The sequence below is a fragment of the Nyctibius grandis genome, chromosome 4, assembly GCF_013368605.1.
Source record: "Nyctibius grandis isolate bNycGra1 chromosome 4, bNycGra1.pri, whole genome shotgun sequence".
In the NCBI taxonomy this organism is placed as follows: Eukaryota; Metazoa; Chordata; class Aves; order Nyctibiiformes; family Nyctibiidae; genus Nyctibius; species Nyctibius grandis.
This window is the reverse complement of record NC_090661.1, coordinates 29,412,898-29,439,485: the sequence shown is the minus strand read 5'-3', so window position 1 is coordinate 29,439,485 and position 26,588 is coordinate 29,412,898. Positions and strand designations below refer to the sequence as shown.

Sequence of the window (26,588 nt, the reverse complement as noted above, 5' to 3'; positions counted from 1 at the left end):
GACTAGGGCTTCAACTCCCGCAGCCATTCAGAGAGACCTAGACAGGCTGGAGAGTTGGGCGGGGAGAAATTTAATGAAATATAACAAGGGCAAGTGTAGAGTCCTGCATCTGGGCAAGAACAACCCCATGTATGAGTACAAGTTGGGGACAGACCTGTTGGAGAGCAGCGTAGGGGAAAGGGACCTGGGGCCCTAGTTGATAGCAGGATGACCATGAGCCAGCAATGTGCCCTTGTGGCCAAGAAGGCCAATGGCATCCTGGGGTGTATTAGAAGGGGTGTGGTTAGTAGGTCAAGAGAGGTTCTCCTCCCCCTCTACTCTGACCTGGTGAGGCCGCATCTGGAATATTGTGTCCAGTTCTGGGCCCCTCAGTTCAAGAAGGACAGGGAACTGCTAGAGACAGTCCAGCGCAGAGCCACGAAGATGATTAAGGGGGTGCAACATCTCCCTTATGAGGAGAGGCTGAGGGAGCTGGGTCTCTTTAGCTTGGAGAAGAGGAGACTGAGGGGTGACCTCATTAATGTTTATAAATATGTAAAGGGCAAGTGTCATGAGGATGGAGCCAGGCTCTTCTCAGTGACATCCCTTGACAGGACAAGGGGTAATGGGTGCAGGCTAGAACACAGGAGGTTCCACATAAATATGAGGAAAAACTTCTTTACGGTGAGGGTAACTGAACACTGGAACAGGCTGCCCAGAGAGGTTGTGGAGTCTCCTTCTCTGGAGACATTCAAAACCCGCCTGGACGCGTTCCTGTGTGATATGGTCTAGGTAATCCTGCTCCGGCAGGGGGATTGGACTAGATGATCTTTCGAGGTCCCTTCCAATCCCTAACATTCTGTGATTCTGTGACACTGCATTGGGAGCCTGGCCCTTCCCCAGAGTCTGACCATTGCTTCCTTGCTCATGTAATTATTCAGGTATCTCACTCCCTCTTCCCTATCCCCACCACAACTGAAAGAAAGATGTTCTAGTTCACAGATTTATGTCATATTGCCTGCTTCCTTTTTGCTTGAAGGAAGGAAATACTGAAATAGTTTCCTTGTTGCTGCCATCCCCACTCCAGAGACAAACACATTGAAGAGATCTGTCTCACCTGTATGCCCAGCCAGCTGCACCCATGAGTAGCGTTTCTTGAAGGGGCTGATGACTGGTAAGTTAACCATGGTTTTAATTGTATGCCATGCCTTTTTCTGGAATATAAAGAAAAGAAATATTAAGTTGGGCAAAAGCTGAAATCCTGACATGCCACAAACCTACCACATAGCTTCATGCACACTGAATTGTTCCTCACTAATTTGTAAGTGCTCAAAGGTGGAACCACAAACCAGACATTATGATCACCACTGGAAAAATATGCACATAAAACCAGGAATGGACAAATACTTAAATATAATGCCCTACCATCCAAAACAAAGCTGCCTGCAGGAAATAAAAAAAAAAAAGTCATACTGCACGTCACACCCTGTCCTTAGCCACACCTGACCCTCTCTGCATCTGAGTCACACAGTATGCGGACAGCAGATGCTGAACATGCACTTATGCATATTTAAGTTTCCATGAGACATGAACATAAGCTGTTTGCTACTGTCAGCAATACTTCCTTTCCCAGAGAACTTCAGCATCACCTCATGATTTACAGCTTTCTCCGAGTCAGCAGGTGAGTCCTACTGTGACAGATGCATAGAAAACTCTCTCTAGGTGCACATGGAAGTCACCCAGGTCCCTCAGCACCCGTTGACAGGATGCTGTAGAATCTACTCCAGGTCATGGATTTTCCTGCTCCCTCCCCTCTTTCCCAATCTTGTTACTTTTTAACAAAGCTGGGCATTGCTCTGGCCACCTTTGGTTGCCGCACAGTGCAGCTGCCTGGGTACTGCTGCAGGCAGACAGGGAAACCGAACAGCTGCTCACAAACAGCAGCTGAGTGCTCTGTCACAAAGGCAGAAAGGCAAAAAAAAGTAGAAAGTGAAAAACTCTCATGCTCTGGAACTGAAACCTGTGTGGGAGAGAACCACAGCCCACCGGCGTTCGTGTTACACTCTGAGGGATCCCGAAGTGCTTCACAAACAAGGACAGCAGGCTCATTTCTCCAGTCACTAGAACATGGTACCCTGATGAAGAAAAAAATGGAACTGCACAATACTTTTGCACGACAACTTAGTGCTAAGGTTTTTTTGCTGAGATCAAATATAGTTGGAGATTATGCTGTATTTATAGATGTACTTATCAACAGCCTAACTGGGATTCACCAAAATCAATGGGAGGCATTGATTTCACTGAAAACGAGTTTAGGTCATTGCTCAACACCTGAAAAATCCACCTTCAAAACAATCATGTCTTCTCTAGCAGGGATGTTGATCTGATGATGTAGGTGCTTTGGATACCTGATTTTTACTGTCTTCTACACTACACTGCTACAGAAGTGAAAAATACAAAAAGTGAAATTATAGGCCATGATACACAGGCAAAATGTAGCTCTCCAGATCACACTCTGACCTCACCACCCTTCCCCACACTTGTTCACTGATACCACGTTTCTTATAAGGTATCCTCTAGCAATGCTGGCCACCATGTGAGAGCAAAACCCTGCAGCTATCTTATAATGTATCAAGAGGATATGTGAACTCACAGACCCAAATGATGTATCTTTTAAGGACTTGCCTTCACAACAAAGTTTTAAGTTATGCTGCAAATTAAACTGACGTAACAATATAATCACCATATAAGCATACTTATTCTGAAATAAGATTGCTTCTTCCTATTTAACTTATTTTGGTTTTGAACACAGTTCAAGCTGAAACGAAGTCACTCTCAGTCTAATACGAGTGCCCCATGCGGCAGTAATACTTTTGAAAACACACTGTGCCAGTGAGAGGAAGCATCGAAAGAAAATCCTGGATATTTGAGAATCATGAAGACTCGGTTGCACTGCTCTAGCTCTAGCTAAACTCCAGTTTCATAAATATCTTCTGCAGGTTTAAATGACCCCTTCATATTCTATATTATTTGGATTTCATATTCTATATTATTTGCCTTAAGTCATTCCAAACTGCAATCTTGCAGTGCTAAACAGCGCTTGGCTCTATTGTAGAGCTAGCTGCTGTTCAGTGAGGATGAGAGAGACTCTTGTACACCACTTGCAAATGTCCGTAGCCTCCTTCTGGACGAAAGTGCAATGTAAATATTGTTATTCAAGTAGCAAAGATAAATTACTTTTGTATAGTCTATTTGCCAGATTTAACTGATAGCAGAAGCCCTTCAGTCTGCTCTGCTGTTTCTACTCCAGAGGGACACAGCCCTAAGTTATTTAAAGAATAGTTGAAAGTAAACATCATTCTGAATTAAAATGACCCCTTTAAATGTAACTCCTGCCAAAGATTTAATTTTTGAAGATTCCAGCCCAATTTTCAGGGTAACACTGCTTTTCCCCTCTTCCCTTAATCAGAAGCTAGCATTGCTCCATAGCTCTCCCATAAAGATCCTATACTCATCATAATGTCCCACTCCTAACAAACTGTATCCTGTCTCCCAATGACTTGCCATACTGCTATACCCAGAAGTGATGAGAACCACAGGTTTTCAAGGAATGCACATCAACGTCAATGCAACACCACACTCTGGTGGCTTTCCCACCTCCTCCCTCCCACCTAGCCCTAAGAAGCTGCAGCTTTTATTTGTACTGTGGGTGTAAAAGAGAGGCAATGGGCCAAATTCAGCCTCAGCTCAAGTGGACTTTGGCTACTTAGGTTACAGCTGCCCTGAATGAGTATGTTTAAGCTACTCATCCAATAAGAAGACATTGACAATGTCTAATTTTTTCACAAACCCTTTACCTCTCAAGACAGGGAAAGCATGAGGCTCAAGCTAGGAGGGAAAGGATTGCTTCCAGGCCCATCCCATGAGGCATGCTGCCATCGGCAGGGGTTCAGCAGTTGCACTTTACCACAATTTCCAGTCTCCCAACTCACTCAACCCAGGATGCAAATTGCCAAGATGCAAACAGGGCTGCATGCTGTTGGAACAGTGTTGTGAGTGGGAAGATGAAAACTTCGTGTGCCTGCTGTAGGAGGAATCTTTCTCACTTCTATTTCTAACGCAACATCTCTTCCTCTTTGTTAGCAATGGTATTATGTGCTTTTCAAATCACTGCTTTATGCTGCAATGGCAAAGAGGACTGCTACCACTGCTCTGCTGTATTTGCAGTCCCTCTCTCCCTAAGTCCCTGTTTCTTCTAGATTCCTGCTCAGTCCTCCTTGATCTTTTGCTGAATAAAGGTAGCTGTTGCCATCAGGTCTATCCATAAAGAAACAGCAAAGCTGACCAGCAACTGAGAGCACTAGCTCCTGTGAGAACAGGCCTTTTCTCATGATGGGAGCACAACTTCATACGTTACTAGTACGCAAAAGCACAGCCATGGTGATCCTGCCCAAATACACCAGTAGGACTTGGCTGAGGAAAACCCACTAAACTCACCTGGGAGGTGTTTCATCCATTTTAAGGGGTTTTGGCTCAGGCCTCACTGTCCCCAAGAATTAATCGCCAGGAACTACCAGGCTTTCCTGAAACCCTCCCACCATTTCAGGACAAGGGCTATACCATCCTAACAGCCAAGCTCACGGAACAGACTAGTGCAGACTCCCTGAACTGGGTGGGGTTTTTTGGTTGCTGTTGTTGTTTTACAGGCAGTATAGAACAACTGAAATCTCTGAGCATATGCTGAATCCCTCAGGAACAGGAGAGACACTGTGACTCCTAAGGGCAACAGGGGATAGGGACCTGAACCTTCCTCTGCTGTTCTGTGGAAAAATAAATAAAATCTCTCCCTCTTTAAGTGTAAAATGTAAACAAAGATCTCTGTTTTGTGAACACCTTAAACACATGTAACTACCCTCAGGCAAGCACTGACAAACAGGTAACATGCACAGGAATTTGCAGAACTGAGTCCTAAGTGAAGCAATTACAATAATTAAAAACACCAATCATATCTAAACTAGTAAGTATTGGGGGAGAGGGGAATAAGAAAAACCTTTTATTCAGGAAAAACAAAACAAAACAAACATTTGTTTTAATAATCCTAGCATGTTACTTGAAACTATAGTGAGTTAAAGAACAAAAGTACACTGAAATGTAACATAAATCAATAGGGTCCCTAAAAAAGCTCTTCCAGCAGAAGCAGAGTGGAGGAGTAGCTTCTTGCCTGAGCTGGTAAATTTTCATGGAAATTCTGCTAGACTATAGTAAACAATGACCCTTGAATCCTTCTTCCAGGAAAATTTCAGCAGTTTCTTTATCCAAGATCCTGTTGCCTTTTTTTGTGCACTAGTACAAGGCCTACGCAAGCCTACAGAGAGCTATTATGACAGCAAGAAACAAAAGGATAGTGAGAAATTTCTTTGTAATCTTTTTTTTCTTTCCCCCCTAAAAGGCTTTAAGAAAGAGTACTTAATTGTCAGTCATCATAATCTACTGTTCTCTGAAAGTCTTTACATCATTTAGGCTAAACTCTGCCACTCTGGGACATGGGGGCTGAAATCTGATCTGTAACGCTGGTTGCCACTGCCTACTCAGTGTCTCACTAACTTCTAGAAGGAACAAGGTTCCTCCACAGGGACTTGCAAGGAGTACAGAAAAACATAATTATCAAAAAGTTACTACATGTGTTTCAAAATAATTCTGTAAGAGCCACATGCCCAAAATGCAGAAGCACTGAGCAATACCTTGCCTGACAATCTTGGCCAACGCAGTGCAAACGAGCAAGCCACGAGAAGGCAATGGATGTTGGCCTCTTTTGGGACACAGTAACTGTAACAACAGCAACCGGAAAAGTAACACCTGGGAACCCATCAGACCATTAGCTGGAACTGCCTTCTACTGGCAGGCCCTAAGCTAACACTAAGCATTGCTAAGCTGGGTATCAGCTATGACTTATCCATGCACAGTATTAGTCATGCTCCAGTGGCTCACCTTTCTCCTGGGATTCCCCCCCCCCCCCCCAGCTTCTCTTCCTTCTTCCTTTCTGGGTAGCACACTAGCACCCATATTACTCTCATTGGGTGATACAACAAATCGTCACGAGGTCTGTAAGATTATTCACAGAGCTGCCCTGAGTGTCAGTGTGAGCAGGTGGTAGGGTCTAGTCCTGCAAATAGCTCTCTGTTAATAATTGTTCCTTCTAAACTCTGTGTATGTTTTACAGTTTTATTATTGTTTCCATTTTACTTTTTATAGTATACACATTTACTTAACTCAATAAAGTGTTTTTTAAACCCTATGAGTCAATTTTATCTACAAAATCCTTGACTGTTTTATTTACCTTAGTTTATTAAAACGGAAATAAATCAGCTTGAAAGCTAGTTTGTTTTCTTAATTCTTTATGCCAGTTTACTCAATTATTTAATTAAATTTGTAAAGAGAAATTAACATATTCAGATTTGTTCTCCATTTTCAACATTGTTTGTCGCTTTATTTGAATTGGCTTTGACCTGATATATTGGACCTGCACAGACGAAGAACTTAAACGTAGGTCCAAAGCTACTAATCACATTATTTTAATGAACTAAGCCTAGCCTGAACAAAACTTTGCTTTCATCTGTCTCAATGCAGCCACTACCTGCCATTATCATAAGAAGCTTCCATAAGAAATAATTTTGAGCAGACCACAACCAAGACAATTACTAGCCTAATTTAATTACCCTGTAACCAGATATGCTTCTCTATGTGAGTGTAATCAATAACTACAATTACAAACAATAACTATAATTACAACCTATTTAAAAAAAGTCACAAAGACTTTAACAGACAATCTACTGCTTTGTCAAAATCACAATATTCTACCAAGACAAGTTGTTATCAGTGTAATTTCCCTGAAACTAATGGGTTTTCCATGGGTGCAGCTTCACAGCAGCCAGCTTCAAGGGTTATTAGGGATTTCATTTTTTCAAGGGAGCACAGCTTTGGGACAGCCAACCATACGGTTCATCTCATGGAGAGATCTGGGGATTTGAATGATGTTATGCAAGAAAAAAAATTAAAAGATAGCGAGAGTTGCTGAGCAACACAGTATCTTTCCAGTTACAGTCACAGAATTTGCCTACTAAGGGATTCTGGTTTTGAGTTCTTTCAGTTTGAGGCTTAGTGTCGTTGTTTTTGCAGATCTGAAAGAGGCAGGCAGTTGACTTCATCAGATCCAGATCCTGGAACAGCAGACATTTTTATGCCCAATATAAGCAAGTTTTCATTATCCTTGATTTTTATTCTAATAATATATACAGATATATATACACACATACATGCACACTTTTAAAATATCTAAAGGAGCTAGTAAAAGGTTTTCATTGCAGTTGATCAAAATTCTATGACTTTTTTTTTTTAATTGTCCAGGCTATAACTCCTCCTAGGCTTGGGATCATTTGGTATTTGAAGAAACTTAGAAGACCTAACAAGGTATCGTACTGCAATAGAGAAAGTGAGGCATACACATCATTTTTGCCTTATTTGTTGGGAGAAATACAACTTAAATATTCACAAAGGCTCTGTGCAGGGAAGCAAGGTGCAAGATTTACCCATAGCTAAAACAAAAATGCCTCAAATAACAAAAAAAATCCCTGAATTTGGCATGTAAGGCACTTACTTTATACTTTCAGCAGTTGCTTTCTGTGCTTTTGCCCCTTATTAAAGATTTCTGGAATCCTCAAACTAAGGAGATTCTTGCTGCCAAGTCTACTACCCACTTGGCTGAATCAGACATGAATCACAAATTAAGACAAAGATCTCAATGGGTGGGAGGTGAAAGAGCAAGTCAACAAGAAGAATTCTCCCCAAGCAAGCTCTGACAGGAGTCTGTGAGCAAACATTCACACAAACCTTTAAAACTAAGTTTGAGTGCAACACTCGATTCAGCTCCCAAGACGGGGTGAGGCTCTTACAGCAACTGTCTCAGCCCTGTTACTGCCACATTTCATCTCCTCCTGTCCCTGGGCAGTAAACAGGTTCCTGATGTCTGCACAGTAGTGATTGTTCATCGCTAGACAAAAAGGTATTTAGGGCCAGAATCAAAATGTTGCTCTATGATAACTTACATCAATGGATAGCCCAGCCCAGAGCCTGGAGATTTGAGCATCGGCTTTAAAAAGTCTGTGCCCTGACCCGATATGCAACAGCATCATTCTTCAGACTGTCAGAGGTGCTATGCCAACCAACATCAACTGATAATTCGGCCAAATCACTGCAACTAGCCTTCTGCCACGGCAGCTGTGTTACTTCAAATGCTGTCAGCTGTCACTCAAGGAATACAAACAGCGTAACCATGTCCCTGATCAAAGAAATCACTGAGCCAGATGCGTGCCAATCTACATGCCAGACGCGTTGGGAGCCTTGACCATCCTTGTATCTGCTTCAGTCCCCAAGGGAACTAACGCTCCCTGCTTTGTCACACAGTTGATCCTCCTATAGTGTACGAATGCCAGCTGGAGCTGTAAGACTGATGATCAACAGCAAGGGAGAACACGTGCTCCTAAAGAATGGCAGTTTGCATGCTACACGAGCAACTGCCTGATTAGCACCTCTCATCAGACTGCCAGGCAAACTGTGACTACACCTTCCTCTCTCTCTCCCTCTCTCTCACCATTCAGCCTCCAAACCTTTGAGAATACACGGTGCTCAGCCTGTGCTCAGCCCTTGACGCTTCCGGTTGTGCGCTCAGCCATGGGTGAGGGCCGCAGCTGCTCAGCCAGCCTTTGGCAGGTGTATCCTCTGACTGCAGGGCTTTCATTTCCTGTTTGTACCACACTCGAGACGGGCTGTGCCTAATCTTCAGAGTCACGAGAAGCACTTAACGCAATAAGCAGAAACAACACTGCAAGACAGAAGCCTCAGGTTCCTATGTTTTCTCCTCTGTCATGCCTCACCACGCAGTGAGATGCATACATTGTTTGGCTTTGCTACCCTTTAGGATACTTGGTAAGCTTGCTGGATATTCACTGTATCTGAACTAAAGGAAGAAGTGAAGGAAAGAGAAATGGATGGCCAGTATCGGACTGAATCAATAGGAGCACAAGATCCCATGTCCTACTCCACAGCTGGATTCTATTTCTAACTCCAGGAGCAGTCCCTCTCCAAATCAGAGGAAAATGAAGTGCGAAGAAGTGAAAGCATTGCTTGCCCTTCTGCAAATAGCATCAAGAGCTGCAGTCTGCTGACTATCCTGCAGGAATCAACATTGGCATTTTGTTTCTGATCATTATCAAGTGAAATATCTACAACCTTTATGTCATTCCCAGGCCAAAATAGTCAAGGAATTAGATGGTTTTAAAGCTGCACTGTCGCAAAGGTTTCCTTCACTTATCTCACAGAGATCTTGTACAAGCCAATGCTGTTGACTGAAAGACTTTATTTTAATAAGAATCAGCATTTTCTCTTTTAAGGGATATTGAAATGTCTACCTTTGATAGCAGGCATTAAACATGGCAATTATCTCTACCTTTGCAGCTTGTGCTCTCCTCTGAAAGACACTGGTTCTCTTAATAGGATGGAGCTCTGCCACCTGTTCCTACTGAACACAGGAAAACTGAACCAAAGAGGTTCTGCCCCTACCAGGTTCTGTCAGAACATCAGTCTTGCTGGAAACTGAAATGCTATTATCCAAGAAGTAAATGGAAAGTTCCTTACTATAAGGCAAATTGACTCACTTTCAGAGCCCAGACATTTGAGATTTATCCAGGCTGTCCATCACCCAGAACAATTTTGTGGTAAATCAAACATCGCTTTAGCAGATGGCGTGGCAGAAGGAAAGAAATCTTTCTTAACCTCCAAAACAACTGCAGTTTAAGTCTTCAGAAACTTCTTATGCCACAGTTTGGCAAATTGAGAATTCTCTGCCCATCCTCCATTTATCCTCCACTTGTCATGGGTCAGTGATTGACATCACCAGTCATGAGAAAGAGACATCTAGAAAGACAACACACTCTAGATGAAAAATGAGCCTAACATCCTATTAAGTAGAACACAAAATTACCAGTTCCAAACAGGATATTTGGGAATACTTAAAACCCAAACACATCCACACTTCTCTATACATAGACCAATAAATAGGTTCAGCCTAAAACATAAGCACAATTTGTTAAGGCACAAACATGTCACTTGTGAACTGTGTATGACCTCAAATCCAAATGTACTACAACAAGTGCCAACCCATTTAAATCAGGTGTAGTTTCTGCATAACATCAAAAGAGACTGTGTCCTGGCAACAAGCCAGGAAGTAACTTCAAGCAGCTAATCTCCCCCGAGTGAACTCCAGGCACTTGGAAGGAAGCTGAGCGTGCACTTCATCTTATTTGCTAAGGTGGTGCAGACTGTTACCTAGACACACAGCTCTATCCTGCTTGCCCAGCAGTTCAGGGATAGGCTCACCACCCGTTTAACACCTCAGTGATTCAGCGGCCACAGGAGAATCTCCAGTCCAAATGAATAAAGAGACATGAAGGAAATTTGAATGCTTATCCTTTATTATGCTTCCCCATTTGCCACAAACCACTACCATCAAACAGAAATTGCGAAATTGTCTTCTACTAACTGTTCAAAGACTCCTCTCTTCCTATCCCTAGTAGCTTGGGTTACTGAACACATGTTGAAAGCTTACCATGCTTTCAACGTATCCTCGTGTAAGGGCTCCAGAAGCCGTATCCCATATAACTTTAAGATTCTGCCTGAAAGGAATGCAACACTGTAACAGTGGAAGACTATTGTGCTATAATTCATTTTTTCCTGTAGGAAAGGACACGAAGCACAAGAATAGAGTTAAGGTTGCTGTAAGAACCTACTGGTTATCTGTGATGATTGTGCTCCACTTTGGTCACTATTCCATGAAAGTTTTGACAAACTGAAAGTTCAGGGACAAACAAACATTGTATCACTGAGGCTGAAAGAATTGTGTTTGTTTATCCTGAGAGGACCAAGCACGGCAACTGTCTTCTAATATACAACAAGTTTTCATAACTGTAAGAGCAGTCAATTGTTCTCCATGTCCACTGGGAAGGACAAGAACAAATGGCTTTAATTTGCAACAAGACCAAAACATTCAGATGAGATATCAGAAAAGGGCTTCCCAGGGGTATTAGTGAGTTTTCAAACAGGCTTGACAAATGCTTGTAAAAACTGTCTAGCTCAGTCACAGGGGACACCTGCCACCAAGACAGAACTGGGCTGATCCCAGTGTGAATGAGTTGCAGTACTTTTAAAGGAGTTCTAGTCACAAGCACCAAGATGGTTCATCATCAATGGTCTAAAGATACTCATGTACTGCAGGACAAGTAAGAACATTACATGATCCCTTTCTGTGCTTTATTTCCATTTCCTAAAAAGTATTAAAACACTCATTTAAAAAATTAAGTCCCTCACACCAACACTTGTTTGCAAACCAGGATTTCTGAAATTATTGTACACATGTATGTACATATGCACATGCATATAAAGAGGCTACTGAGAGGTATTTATTTTTAAAATGTACTTACTTAACTTTTTTCTTTTCTACCATGATAATTCAGCTTCTAACATCCTAAAATGTCGGATGCTCATTTGCAAAAGATCTGAGCAAACTCCACTGCTTCAGTATGGGATCTACGTCCAGACACATGCCCTTTTTCTGCTCCAGTTCCCACAACTGCAGGCTGTAATAGCTCCACTTCAGAACACTGTTGAACAATTTAAGTAATTAGTGCTTGTAAACTAAATTAGAGGCACTCAAATAAGGCATTCAAGTACTCAAACAAGCAGCAACATAGTTTTAAGTGAAAAGGATTATTAGAGTCTAAAAATATGTCATGTAAAAAACAGATCAGACATACACTGGTAACAGTTTGCCATCTGCTCTTCTAATCTATCACAAGACAAAGTTCAGTACTCCATCTCTCCTCTCCTCCTTTGTCTCCTCCAAATTCACACCCCCATTTTTCTCTAAAGAAGCATAAGCAGTTACTGCTTCACCTATCATGTATGCCACTGTTCAAATACGGCCCACCCTTTGCAATGGAATGCAAGCGTCAACATGCAATAGGCACTGTTATTTAGCAGGGTGTGGTATTTACCTTGGGGAAAGCCACATCCTTCAGCAACCACTTTAATAACTCTGAGCTTTAACATAGTAACTGTGAGATTATTCCAAACCACTGTGTTGAAAGGATTTTTAAAAACAAACAAACAAACAAAAACCACACTCCTATTTGGGTTAGCATCAGAACAGAAAAAGTGAGGCCAGTGTCACAGACAGGATGGGAGCCCACAAATGGAACATGGCAATGATGGAGAAACCCAGAATTAAATGGAAATGGAGACCCTTCACCTTCCCCCACAGGAGTGAGAGGGCCTTCTGGGTTTCAAGGTAGTTGTTTGTTTTTGTAGCAAACCTAAGATTAGAGAAACTCTTCCTGCCCCGAGTCAGCACTAGGAACTATGTGAGGAATCCAGACAAAAGATGACTTCTGCCTTGAGCAAAACTACAGGATCAAGAGAATTTCTGTTAACAGAACAACACAAGAAAGGCAAGTTGAATTCCTCCTCCGTATCAGAAGCAGGTAGTCCCAGCAGACAAGGGATTATTTAAGATTTTCATTTCCATAACGTAGCCTTAAGAAAGAGAGTCAAATTCAGACCTTACATAAGCAGGAGTGACTCAACGAAAAGACTGAAACTGAAACAAGGCATCTGCCTTCCTGAAGAGTTGTGGGCGTTTGAACAATAGTAAGTGTGTTGTACAGAGTATGTTTTCTCTGCCCTGAAGGTAAACAAATGTGTTTACAATCAAGATCCTGGAGATCCCACCTTTTTAGAAACATAAACGTCAACTGCCAATTATTAAGAGGTGAACCCACCTAAAAATAAAATAAAATAAACAGGGTGTAGTTTATACATAGACCATTCATCCACCAAAACTTTTATCTCATAGTAAAGAGAACAAAAAAACCCATAAAACTTAAAAGAATTTCATACTGTTGGCTCCTAGCAACAGAACTGCAAGCCACATTCCCATATCTTGCACAACCACCCACCTGAAACATGGAGCAAGCAGCAGCTTCTATGCCAGATTGTACATAGGTAGCAGAACCCAAGAGTGACCAACATCAATGCACCATGGCTCAGCAGACAAAGAAAAGGCAGACATTTGAAATGTCATTTGCAGGTGGCTTATGGCTTACACTGCACGCAGAGGAACAAGCCATGCAGAGAAGTTACGTCACAAGCCAAGACTGATTTTGCTGCCCTGTCTGCTCTTTTTCTTGAAGAATGCAATGTAAAAAAGAAAATTGGTGACTTGGCTACATTCATCATACAGCCACCCCCTGTCCCAGATAGGATTGCTGCCTATACAATCAGAGGACTGAAAAGGTAGACTGGGATCAAGACACACAACTATGGCAATGGGAGAGGACATATTTCTAGAGATAATTCAGAAAATCCCAATGGATAAACAGGGATGGAAAAAAGATTATTAGTTTTCTGTCACTCCAGTTTTAATATTGGAATGGGAAACCATGCTCAGGACATCAGCCAGTCCTACTGCTGGAAAAAGACTTGGAGACTGTTGGCATAGTGATTAACAAGCACAGGGCTATTAGATAGCACAGGACTTCCTCTCTCCCTGGTCTCATTGCTGAAGGCAGTCAGTCACATATTCTCTTTGGTCTTGCTATAAACTTAGGGAAAACAAGTCACGAAACTGTTACAGAGGCCTGATTAGTGCCCAGATCCATGCAGATCATTAGGTCAGAGAGAACTCCAGAGACTCACTTCTTCCAAACGTATTTAAAATATGGCTTCATTATGTTTTCTACTGAATGCCTTTGGTAGGCATGGCAGCGTCATGAGCAAGTGATAGGCAAAAGCACTTGGAAGTCAGGAATCTCCACTTTAAAATCCTCTCATAGGATTTTGAACAGAATGGCAGCATCTGTCCTGAAATGAGTACCTAGGGATCTAATTGCTTACTCCTTCTGGGTTAGTACAAAGAAGGCAAAAAAGTTCCTTATCTAAATTCCCCAGAGCAAGACAATACAAACTGTATCCAATTATCAGCCCAAAATTCTGACACTCAGCATTTTGCACTGTGAAAAGTGAAAGCTGGAGCGTAGGAAGGTTTCCTAGTTTCTTCAGATTACATTCTCCTCTGAACAAAGCCGACCCTTTGTGGAACCGGCGCCACTGTTCCTACAGAACGTGCACGGGTGGGAACGGCTGAGGACGGAGCCCACAGCAAGCAGAGCTTATCGTGATTAGAACATTCAGGTCAGGCACACTTAGCCAACAACCCACTCAAATCCTGCAAAAGATAACAAACAGCCAATCTGCATGCACGAACACTTTTCACACAGGTTTTTATCCTTTCTATCACTGCATCACACAAGCATACAGTGATGAAGAAAAATACAGAGGCCACCTTTTAACACTTGCTCTAGCTCTGCCTCTTTCAGAAGATCAGGGTCTCAAAACCCAGATTTCCTGTACAGCCACTAAAGCACCAATGCACAAGAAGTCTTTCTATTTCTGTGTGTCCCATTCTCCTGAGAACTGCTCTAAGTTACTCACCTCAAAGAAGGGCAAAAACTGCTTCAGACTGAACAATGCCAACAAAGCTTCAGCTGTTTCCAAGGCCAGAAAAAGATACATATTGATCCCATTACAAAATTTCCAATGAATCCTCTGAAGAGATTTTTAACCTTGAATTTTGAGAAGGAGCCTGAAACTTGGCAAGAGGAGAATTTTCAAAGCAGAAGCAGGCCACGGGAAGAGCAGAAGTCAACCAGACCAAATCTGGCAAATTGTGAGAACCTCAAGGTCATTTGCAGTAGACACTCGTTACTCTTTAGAAGTTACCTTCTGTGGAGATTGTTGGCACAGCACATACAAGGGATTGATGGAGCTCAGCTATGAAAGGTGTGTTCAGCCATCTCACTCTTCAGACACAGGAGGTGATCTTGAGGAGGCTCAGCTGTGCACTAGGCAGCTGTGGCCTAGGTTTGCCCAATACAAGAGGACCATCTCTCCCTGGGCCTGAAGAGCCTCTCCAAGGACAGCACTCCTTTGAGTGCCCTCTTTAGCACGGGCATGTTAAACGGGCCAGCCACCTCTGGCTCGCTCTGCAGCATGTGCTTTGAAAAGGAAGGGAGGATGAAACACCATTGTCACATATCAGCACCTTCCACTGCTGGAACCTGGAACTTTAATAATGTCTTAAATGCAAAACTGAGTACTCAAAAGTTAGAAATTTTCAAAATTGAAGTTTTTGGTGCAAACTTAAGTTATTCTCTTTATGGCAACACTTACCCTTTTCTGCAGAGCTTATGATATAGTCTTTAACTATATAATAACATACTGTAGTTCTTATTCATTCAGTGTAAACAAACAACTCCCAACTATAAAAAGCAGCTTTTTTTTTATTCTGTCCTCATTGGCTTTACCATTTTTACTTCACTTACTGGAAATCTACTGTAAACATAGTTACTGAGTCGTGTGTGGTAGTTTTAAGACAGCCTTCACTGCGACAGAGTGCTTTCCAAATTGTAATGAATTTCTTTTCACAATCTCTGTTACGCAAACCGTTTTATTCATATCTTATAGAGAAAATACTGAAGGAAAGATAGGTTAATATGAAAAGTACCCACTAATTTTGAAAGCCCAATCTGAGGTGTCAATTTTTGCTTTTCCTAATACCTAGTGTTATCCAATACTGTACAACAGCGTTGTAGAACAGCTCCCATCAACTTCAGTTACAGGTACAAATGTTCAGCATTTCTCCTAGTAAGACCCATGCTCTCAAGCAGTCAATATGAAAATGAGAAAAATACAATTAATGGCCATGGTGAAAGTCTGAATAAATAACTTCTTTACCGTGAGGGTGACAGAGCACTGGAACAGGCTGCCCAGGGAGGTTGTGGAGTCTCCTTCTCTGGAGATATTCAAAACCCACCTGGATGTGACCCTGTGCAACATGCTCTAGGGGAACCTGCTTTGGCAGGGGGTTGGACTAGGTGATCTCCAGAGGTCCCTTCCAACCCTAACCATTCTGTGATTCTATGAACTTGCTTAGTCTCTCCCAGGGACACTGTGAAAGGCAAGCGGTTCTCCACATCAGCATTCAGCAGTGTTAAATCATGAAGTCAGTCCTTCTCTTCCTGTGATCTGCCTAATTTGCTGCATGCCTATCCGTGAAGAAACGGAGGTCCTGCAACACATGGCATCAGTCACTACAGAACTGTAACTTGCTCTTTGAGGTGATCAGAAATATAAACCAGCTGCTTATTAGTTGAGAGTCATGCACTCTGTTCATCAACTACTATGCCTGCTTGTAATTAAAGACTGTAGAATATTAATATACCCACACTGCAGTCACTTTGGTTATTTCCTTTATTTTCAATGCTTGACTGAATGACAATTTCTTAACGCAATTGTCTCATGTTCTCCCGACGTGTTTTTTTTGAGAATGTATTTTCTTCGTTTTTTTAAAGCCATAGTCTGCTTGCCCATTAAGTTTCGATCTTCTGTCTAGTCTTTCCCCTCGCATTTCCACTGGCATTCCCAACCAGTCCAGATCACTCCCCTCCTGTTTGCCTGTACGTGTCCTGTACCTATCACAACCCTCTTACCTCCCTCATCTCCAAAGTTTTGCTCTTGACTAGCCTGCACTAGAATCGCGCAGCTTCATGTTGCAATGTGTTTGTCCATAAGACTGGTCATTTAAAAGCACAGGACCACTACCTGTGCCACACGCTCAGGAGATCTTTGAAGATTTTCAGAGGTGGTGATTTCAGAGCATCTGAACAGGTTCCAGCAGTGGAAGGTGCTGACATGCGACAATGGTGTTTCATCCTCCCTTCCTTTCCAAAGCACATGCTGCAGAGTGAGCCAGAGGTGGCTGGCCCGTTTAACATGCCCGTGCTAAAGGGGCACTCTCCAAGGGCACTCAAAGGAGTGCTGTCATTGGAGGGGCTCTTCAGGCCCAGGGAGAGATGGTCCTCTTGTATTGGGCAAACCTAGGCCACAGCTGCCTAGTGCACAGCTGAGCCTCCTCAAGATCACCTCCTGTGTCTGAAGAGTGAGATGGCTGAACACACCTTTCACAGCTGAGCTCCATCAATCCCTTGTGTGCACTACATACAGACTTTGACGATCACCAGCATCTCAAAGGAGAGAAGTAGAAAGATGCATTTGATTCAGCACTCCACCACAGGAAACAAAGAAAGCAGAGCACAGAAATAACATGCTGACACAGTGAACGTCACTGAGAAGAACCACTGCATTGTTCTCAACTATATGGAGCTGCATGAAAAAAAGCTAAGACACAAAGAAAGCTGTGTTCTCTGTAGCAGCTCAGAGTAGTGAAGGCAGCTATAGCTAAGACTGGATCATTTTACGTCAGGATGTGGCAGAAACCAGGGAACAGAATCAGTCACACTGACAATGAATGATGATTTCCTACCATCACTGGAAAACAAAGGCATTCTCTTTCTACGCAGTGTTCCATGTAATTTACCAAGAGATATTACCCTTATCATATGAAAGTTGAATGAAGACTACAGCAGTTTGTGCTCTCCTCTGATACATCACAAGTGAACTGTGCCATTGCCACTAGCTTTCTTAGTCACACAGTTCTGCAACATCCCAGCTTCCTGTTAAACAGGTGATCATTTGGTGGACTGATGAATCACACACATTTCAGTGCCAATTACATGCAGACATAACATGTAGCTATACCTATTCTTTATCACCTGTAACCACACCTCTATTATCAACGTGGCTCAAGTATGGATTAGGTCAGAAGGCTGATGAAGAACAGCAGATTGAAGCTGAATGCGAGTAAAATAAAGGTGGTATCAGTGGGCAGGGGTAAACAGCTTAAAGAGTTTGCATTCACTGCGTCACCTTACTTGGATATTTCAGCCTGTAGATAAGGAGTGTTCCTGTATTCTGGTTTAATGCCAAGCTCCCACAAAGCAGCGTCTGTGTCATGCTTGTCAAGCAGTCACCAACTGGCTTGGAGATTCTGTCCCAAGCTCTAAATCTGGATCATGCCAGGTCTATGATATTGCTTCAAATGAGGTGCCAATTGGTCTTTGGCTAACTTCTTCCCAAGCTTGCCAAGGAATAGAAGGTTTGTTAAAAGACAATAGTAGCCAGGCCTGATGGGTTCAGGGTAGGTTTCTATAGCATCAGTCTCACTCTTCCATGTTTTGGAATGTAAAGGAAAATTTCATCCCTTGTGGAAAGCTCAGCGTTTATCGTTACAAAAACCCACCCAAATGATGCTGGCTATGTGTTATCCCAGAAAGCATTCTCCATGGATCAGTTAAGCACTGGAAACAATACACCAATGTGTTTGCTAGACTGACACTGGATGAACAGGTAGCCTCTCCCCATTCCCTTGGCTTTTGCTCAGAAAGAGCTGATGGAGACTAACACCTCCTTTCCCCCTCCCCCTTTTTTTTCATGACATTTTTCCCCAGGTATGCTATGCTACGGACAGACAACACCATCTTGCCCAACTTGTGAGCTTTTTAGAGGAAGCTCGAGAAGAGCACTTAAAAATGCAATCTAAACCTATGCTATGCAAGATCCAAATTAACATGGACTGACAAGCCAATTTTTTCTGCCTCAGTCCCCTTTCTCTCCAAAAACTACACTGACAGAGAAGGTAGGAGACAGACAGTGACTCGACTGGTGCTGTACATACAAGATCACTTTTTCCTTCCAAGATGTGCAAGGATAATATTACCTTTCCTGCCATCATATTTTACAGATAATCACAAAATGCTGTGTGATGAACCTTAGCTGTTTTGTTAGCAGTGACTGAGAGAAGAGCTATCTACCACATAAATATAACATGCAATCTCAGCTTCCAGAAATATTAGCTGTATTAAATTGTGCCACATGGTAAGCATTTAATCAAACTGATTCACTTTAACACATTTCATTTATAATAAACCTTAGGTGTGAGTTGAGAGGTTATTTTTGGCTATGTTAACTACCACCACTACCAAAACATTCACCCTCATCAAATCAGTCTAATAGGGTAAGAATGTCAAAACCCAAAAATGAACAGGCACGCAAAATTTCCAAACTATTGCTCCAGCCACTACCCTTATTCCTTTTGAGACTGGCATTTTCACAACTAACTCTTCAACTCTGCTGAGTCAATGATAGCTTGAGAAAAATCTGCTTAGGTATGCCCTCTTTAAATATGAATGCATCACCTAATGATGAGGAGTCACTGCTACTTTCTTTCTCTCTTTCCAGATGTAATAAGCATTATAAGGAGGTTCAAACTGTAGAAGTACACATATAGAAAAGCTTCTATAACATACCTAATCCAACAGATCCATAAGAGAATAATTATAATAGAGCTCTTTCAATTTTAAACTGTACACCCAAGCAACAACATGTCCTTTAACATAGGAAAAGTGAAAACTATCAGAAGGAAATTGATTCAAAAGAGAAGAATCTTGTAACCTCTAAGTCACCATTTCAGATATATGCAGGATTAGAAACTCTTAACTGGTAAGACATTTAATTGCCTCTCTCTCAACTGATTTGGTAAGAGCTAACTCATTTGCTACTATACAAGAATCCACATTACTAATAAACAGTCACCACTAGAACTGATACTGCTGATGTTTTGATATACTCCACCACTTGAGTGTACAGTGGAGAAGAAGCCATCCTCAAACTGAGAAAGCTCCCAATTCAGTTTTGGCCCAATAACTGTGCAATGTCAAAATGGGGGATGTACTCTACTGCTGTTCACCTCATATTTGTTCAGTATACAATAGAAAGATTTCAGTATACAGGACTATCATTATAAATCAGCATTTTTTTTCAGAACCATGAAATGTATGCCATTAAAAGTAGCTGTTCCATGAGCAGCAAACCAATGAACCCTGGTTTCTACTTGACTGGTATCTACTGTCCTGGACCCTTATCAGAAACTACAGCTTGTCACTGTCCTCTATAAGCTTGTGCCAAAAAACCTCCAAGCCCTCTCACATTTCCATATCCCCCCACAACTTCCTCACTTTCCTCTCCTGTCCCTCAACTAGTGCCTTCCACATTCCCTAACCTCACCAGCCCACAGCACTGTATGCTCCCTCCCACACTTTCCTCCTCATCATCCTCAGGACAAGAGACACTACCTGCTGCAGCTGGCTAGAGCACGTAAGCACTCATCAACTAGCCAGTATGCACATGCCAATTTGCTAGTTAACAAGCAAAACAGCAGACAACTATTGAACTCATCTTGCACCTTCTCCCCCTGAGAAGAAAAGGTATGCACTTATTTTGGTTTCCTGTGTTCCACCCAGAAGCTGATCTTTGCAGAACTTTAAAGAGCTCTTGAAGAAACTTTGAGATGTCTATGCCACTGTCAAATTTGGCTGAAATCTACTGAAGTTGTTAAAATTGAATTGATAGAGTGATTACACAAGCTTTCATTCCTTTGGAAAGTAGGCTAAAAACCCATTAACAGTCTAACTTATGTCATCCCTTCATTCCCATTCTTCATTTAAAAATAATTCTGTTCTACTGCATTAGCTTATGTAACCCACCCCTGAGCTGAAGTAGCTGAAACTTTCAGTCTGTATTTATTAAGTGTGTGTGTGCCTCTCCATATGTTTGTCCATTTTAAGGTGCTTGGTATTATAAGAAATAATAGCGAGAAGATCAGTGAAACCAAATAAGCTTCACTAACGGCTATCCCCCAAAGTTTCTGGACTGGTATCATTGCAAGCAAGAACTGAACTGCTTTTTCTCTAGCAAGCTGTCAGCTGTTCTCATGGTTACAGATCCAGGAATTTGGAATGATAGGTCACAGTTATGAGAATGAGTAGATTTATTTGGCATGTTTCTATCTAGTAAATAACATTCTCCTATAAAGAGGACAGAAGGCTGCTGTACATTATCACGGTGTTTATTCTCTGTGAAAACCACTTTTTAAAGTCTCTGTCCCAACAAAGAAGGTGCTAACCAGACTTACGTATTTCTTAAAACTGCTCACTCACAGAACGAAGACAAAAATATATAACTCTCGCACTCTCTCCATTACTATAAATGGACCACGGGTGCTTTCACTTCAAGATTCAACTGTGTATATACACTTCCCAGATGGCGTGAAGTAAGGGTAGAAAAGCACGCTTCCCATTTAAATGCAAGGGAAGGCAGGAATGTTAACTGTTGTCATAGGGTAAAATCTATTCTGTCAATTGGCTGTTTAAAAAAAAAAACCAATACGTTTTTATTAAGTTAACTGCCAAGATTTGTGAAGCTCCAGCTATGGCGTTATGCAAATTACATTAGCACAGCTATGCGCAATTGGTTTTCACAGAACCACAGGTTCAGCTACCAGGACAGCAGCAGAACAGGCTTCTCTCACACCTTCAACTCTTCATTGCTGGAGGGGTCTTCCTCCAGGAAAGCTCGGGCAGTCCAGTTTCCAAAGCCTCTGTTAATTACTGCAAAATGAAATGCTGAACTTGTGCTGAGGAACTGGAACACCACCCACGGAGCTTCTCTCAAAGCTGGGCCTGCCTAGATGCCAACAGCGTTTTGTCCCTGCTGAGCCAGGCTGGGACCGTACTGTAATGGTCAGGCATCAGTCCCAAGGTATTCACTCCCCGCAACAGGGGCCCTAACACTCCATGGACGTGCCCACATACTGAGCTCAGTAAGAAACAAAAATTTAACATTGTCATGATATGCCGATTCGTCCAACCCAGAATGCTCTGTGAAACGCTCAACTGAGTCACTCACCCTCTTGGAGAGCTCTCCGTCTGCCTAGTGAGCTGCCGGGGAGAACCGCCCTCCAAGGGCCACAGTCAGGGACAGTGCTCCCAACTTCACCATCCCAGGATTTAAGGCCTGATAACTCCAGGGCGGCAAGGCCTGTACACAGAGGAAGGGCTCCAGAGTTTCCCGTCTCTCACACAGGCCTGCACACGCAGTTTGAGAGCTCACAGTATTTCCAAGACCCAAGTGGACCTTGATTTCCAGGTCAACAGTAGAGACACCTCCAGCCGAGAGGCCTGGAAAGGCCTTCTTCAGCTTAGGTCTCAAGTTCCTGGGTCTGCAGATGGAAGCCTTGAAGCCCTGATAACAGGAACATTATCAGAACTTCTACTCCCGCAGGTGAAGACCTGGGCAAGTTTCCAAGGTCCCAGCTAGGCACTGGGGAGTCTGGTAGGCTTGACAGTCCAGCAGTTCTCTGAGTGCTGGTCTGAGCTTAGTCATAAGGTGCCAGGCTCCAAATTAATTTCTAACACTTCCAAGGAAAAGTCTAAGGAAATTCCAATACAAGGGAAATTTTAGAATGTCACCATTCCCCTGAATTAGGGAATACTGAGTTTGGCCCACTTCCAATTTCAGTTTCTTTCAGAAAAGTCTCTATCCTTTCTGTTCCACTCTGAGAACAAGCCTTCATCTATTAAAATAAATACACTAAAAACAATAAATATGAACAAAATGTGCCAATTTACCTCTAAATAGAATCTTCAAAATATAAAACCATTCCTCAGGTTATCCTAAAACTTCTAGTTTTTTCCACATGTATGTGCCTGCCTTGAACCCAGAGCCTTCTGTTCTAAAACACAGGAACTTATTCATCCTGCCTCGAGATTAATTAGGAGAAAGGACACATCCTGTGAAGTTGAACCCCCAGAGATTCAAAGCACAGACTCATACTTTGGCATGCTATGTACTACTCACTGCTTCACTAACAGTGTCTGTAAACACTGGACAGCTGAGCGTAGGGATTGCTAGTATCACAGCATTGTCCAGTACCAAAAGACATCAAATACAACAACAAGCCTGTCCTGGTCACTTCCATGTATCGGCAAGCCCGCAGTGCACCCACCTGAGATGAAGCACAGTGTGCCTGACCACAGGGAAAACAGTAGATTCCCAGGATTCAAGCTCTTTCCATGGGTAATGCAGCAAGGAAGGGAGGGAGGAACTACATGAGCATGCATTAGACAGATAAAACATGAGGCTCATGTAATTTATTAGGCAGCATCATAAAGTTGGTGATACTTAGTTCTGCTGTTTCAGAGTCCGAGGTACCAGTCCCAGCTCTAGTTTGCCAACTGGCCACAGAAGTGATACTGAGATAGAGAACATCAGTCAGCATGCAGGCTCTTGGTGGGCAGTTTGCCCCATCTTCCCCTACATTGCAAGTATGGAAAAGTAACCTGGCCATTAAAAACATGAAGTATTTTACCAGTTGAGTGAATATTTACTTTACCAATGAGACATAAAAAAATCCTGCAGTTGAACTAAATTTGGGAAACCTACAAAAACTTTTTCCAAAACCTGAATTCTCATACTACTGAAGTTCTGAATTGCCCACTCACCTAAATAAACAGGACATTCTCTCGGAGTTTAAAATATTTATAATACTGCTATTTTTAGTTTGTCTATAAATCATTGTTAACGACCTCCTTCTTTACTCTTACAATTTTCTTCTCTTGTCATTAAAAGGTGACTAAAGCCTTTTCCAGTTTTGCAGTGCCTAGAAACTTCAAATAATTTAAAAGAAAGTAATACTGGAGGAGTAGGCATTGACCTCTTCACCCTGGCGACCAGTGACAGAATTCAAGGGAATGGCAGGAAGATATGCAAGGGGGGGTTTAGGTTGGATATTAGGAAAAGGTTCTTCATGAAAGGCAGGTCCTGCTTGACCAACCTGGTCTCCTTCTATGACCAAGTGACCTGCTTAGTAGATGAGGGCAGGGCTGTGGATGTAGTCTATCTAGACTTCAGTAAGGCATTCGACACTGTCTCCCACAGCATCCTCCTAGACAAACTAGCTGCCTGGGGCTTGGATGGGTGGACTCTTCAATGGGTTAAAAACTGGCTGGATGGCCGAGCCCAGAGAGTGGTGGTGAATGGGGCAAAGTCCAACTGGCGGCCGGTCACTAGCGGTGTTCCCCAGGGCTCAGTTCTGGGGCCAGTGCTCTTCAGTATCTTTATAGATGATCTGGACGTAGGGATTGAATGCACCCTCAGCAAATTTGCAGATGACACCAAGCTGGGTGGGAGTGTTGATCTGCTGGAGGGGAGGAAGGCCCTACAGAGGGATCTGGACAGGTTAGATAGATTGGCCGAGACCAACGGCATGAGGTTTAACAAGAACAAGTGCCGGGTCTTACACTTTGGCCACAACAACCCCATGCAGCGCTACAGGCTCGGGGAACAGTGGTTAAAAAGCAGCCCGGCAGAAAGAGACCTGGGGGTGCTGATCAACAGCCGGCTAAACATGAGCCGGCCAATGGCATCCTGGCCTCTATTAGGAATAGTGTAGCCAGCCGGTCTAGGGAAGTGATCGTCCCTCTGTACTCAGCACTGGTGAGGTCGCACCTTGAATACTGTGTCCACTTCTGGGCTCCGCACTTCAAGAAAGATGTTGAGGTGTTGGAGAGAGTCCAGAGGAGGGCGACCAAGCGGTGAAGGGTCTGGAGGGTCTGACCTACGAGGAACGGCTGAAGGAGCTGGGGTTGCTTAGCTTGGAGAAGAGGAGGCTCAGAGGTGACCTTATTGCAGTCTACAACTACCTGAAGGGAGGTTGTAGTGAAGTGGGAGTCGGCCTCTTCTCCCGGGCAACTAGCGATAGGACAAGAGGACACAGCCTCAAGCTTCGCCAGGGGAGGTTCAGGTTGGACATTAGGAAGAATTTCTTTTCAGAAAGGGTTATTAGACACTGGAATGGGCTGCCCAGGGAGGTGGTGGAGTCACCATCTCTGGATGTGTTTAAGAAAAGACTGGACATGGCACTTAGTGCCATGGTCTAGTTGACAGGGTGGTGTCAGGGCAACGGTTGGACTCGATGATCCCTGAGGTCTCTTCCAACCTGGTTGATTCTGTGATTCTGTGATTCACCCAGAGGGTGGTGGAGCACTGGAACAGGCTCCCCAGGGAAGCAGTCATGGCGCCAAGCCTGACAGCATTCAAGAAGCATTTGGACAGTGCCCTCAGACACACTGTGTATTCTGGGGTTGTTCTATACTGGGACAGGAGTTGGACTCGATGATCCTTGTGGGTCCCTTCCAACTCAGGACATTCTATGATTCTATGAATATTACTCATATCCACTTATGCTGTATGCTTTAGATACATGTATGTTATAATGCATGTATCTAAAGCATACAGTTCTAATGAATGATTTAAGACTCAATTTTGCATACAATACCAATAACTTCAGAGATGCAGAAGCAAAACCTTAAAGGCAGGGTGGCTTCTTGCCAGAAGAATAGTTTTTGCTGCAGTCTGTATTCACAGACAAGTTAACCAGCTGTAATGATGTCATCTCAGGGTTCCCCATATTGCTAAAGTGTTATCACTAAATTCTTGTTCCCTATTAGCCACGCACACAGCCCACTGCAATAGCAGGGATATTGAGTCAAATGATCCAATAGCCCTTTTCCACCTTTAATTTCTATTCTTCTGCTACTTTCACAAAATCCCCACTAGCATAGCATGTATTTTAGAAAAGAAAGCCAAACAGCAATACAGTAATAACTTTCCCACACACACCAGATTCTATTGCAGGATCAAAAGTACGAATTAAGTAGTAGTATTATCAGTTTCTTGATATGCAATATGACAAAGTACAAAACCTTTTTCTCCAAAACCAAGCCACAAGTTGATGCAAACAAAGCCAATATTGCACACAGCATTTTAGCTCCTGTACTATGTGTCCTCTAAAGTAGTAAACCCACAATTACCATGAGAAAAGTCCAGCTGGAGGTATCACCTACAAGTTGCATTACTTCTTGCTTATACATTTTTTTCAAAACATATGTTCTGCTTGGAAACAATTCAGTGCCAATGAGCTGGCAGCAGAACAACAATTTAAGTTGTGGTCTCAATAAAGGTAGGAGGGGGAATTTGCTAAAGCAACATATTTCAGTTACAAAACCCCAAGAAGGGTATTATAAGGAGTCAGGCAAACATCTATTAAATATCATGAAAAAGCAACTAACTACATGCCTTTAGAAGTGCACTTCATGGATGAAAGCTGCCAAATTACAGAGGGGATTTACTGAGAAGAATGTGTTACTGCCAGAATGGACAAAAGCATGCATTCTACCCATTCCAAGCTCCTCCCCATCTCCTGTCATGCTCACAGCAAGAAGCAGCTCAAAGATTGACAACCACAGACTCCAGGACTGGAAGAGACAAAAAATACCTGCTGGTAAATGCCTGGAAAAATGTTATTTTGAAGATCTAATAAAGGAGACTGGAAAAAAAAAAACGTCCCCCATGTTCGTGGGACATCAAGGACAATTTCACAGCAGAAAGGAAACGACGCACACCTGGCCGGGTTTTAGAAGAGCCAACGTGCAGCAGCGCTTTTCAAACAGGCACAGCAACCTGGATACCGTATCGCACTGCTGCTGGCCCCAGGACAGGAGTTTCCCGGAGTTTGCGTGGAGTTGGGTCACGGAAACCCCACTCCAAGCGGGAGCGCCTGCCTGTTGACCCCGAGGCACCTGGGGGGCACCCAGCAGGGCCGCCCGGCCGCCCCCGGGCAGCGCCGCCCGCCAGCAGCGGGCGCCGGC

At 43.0% G+C, this 26,588-nt stretch overlaps 1 protein-coding gene across 1 annotated transcript in view; it reads right to left on the bottom strand.

Moving 5' to 3' along the window:
* The window catches only part of ITPKA (inositol-trisphosphate 3-kinase A), a 39,577-nt gene that overhangs the window by 11,681 nt on the left and 1,308 nt on the right, over window positions 1-26,588 (bottom strand). The window contains exon 3 of the mRNA XM_068397353.1: window positions 1,097-1,193. Within this exon, the coding sequence (XP_068253454.1) occupies window positions 1,097-1,193 (97 nt within the window). The remainder of the gene's footprint in view (window positions 1-1,096; window positions 1,194-26,588) is intronic.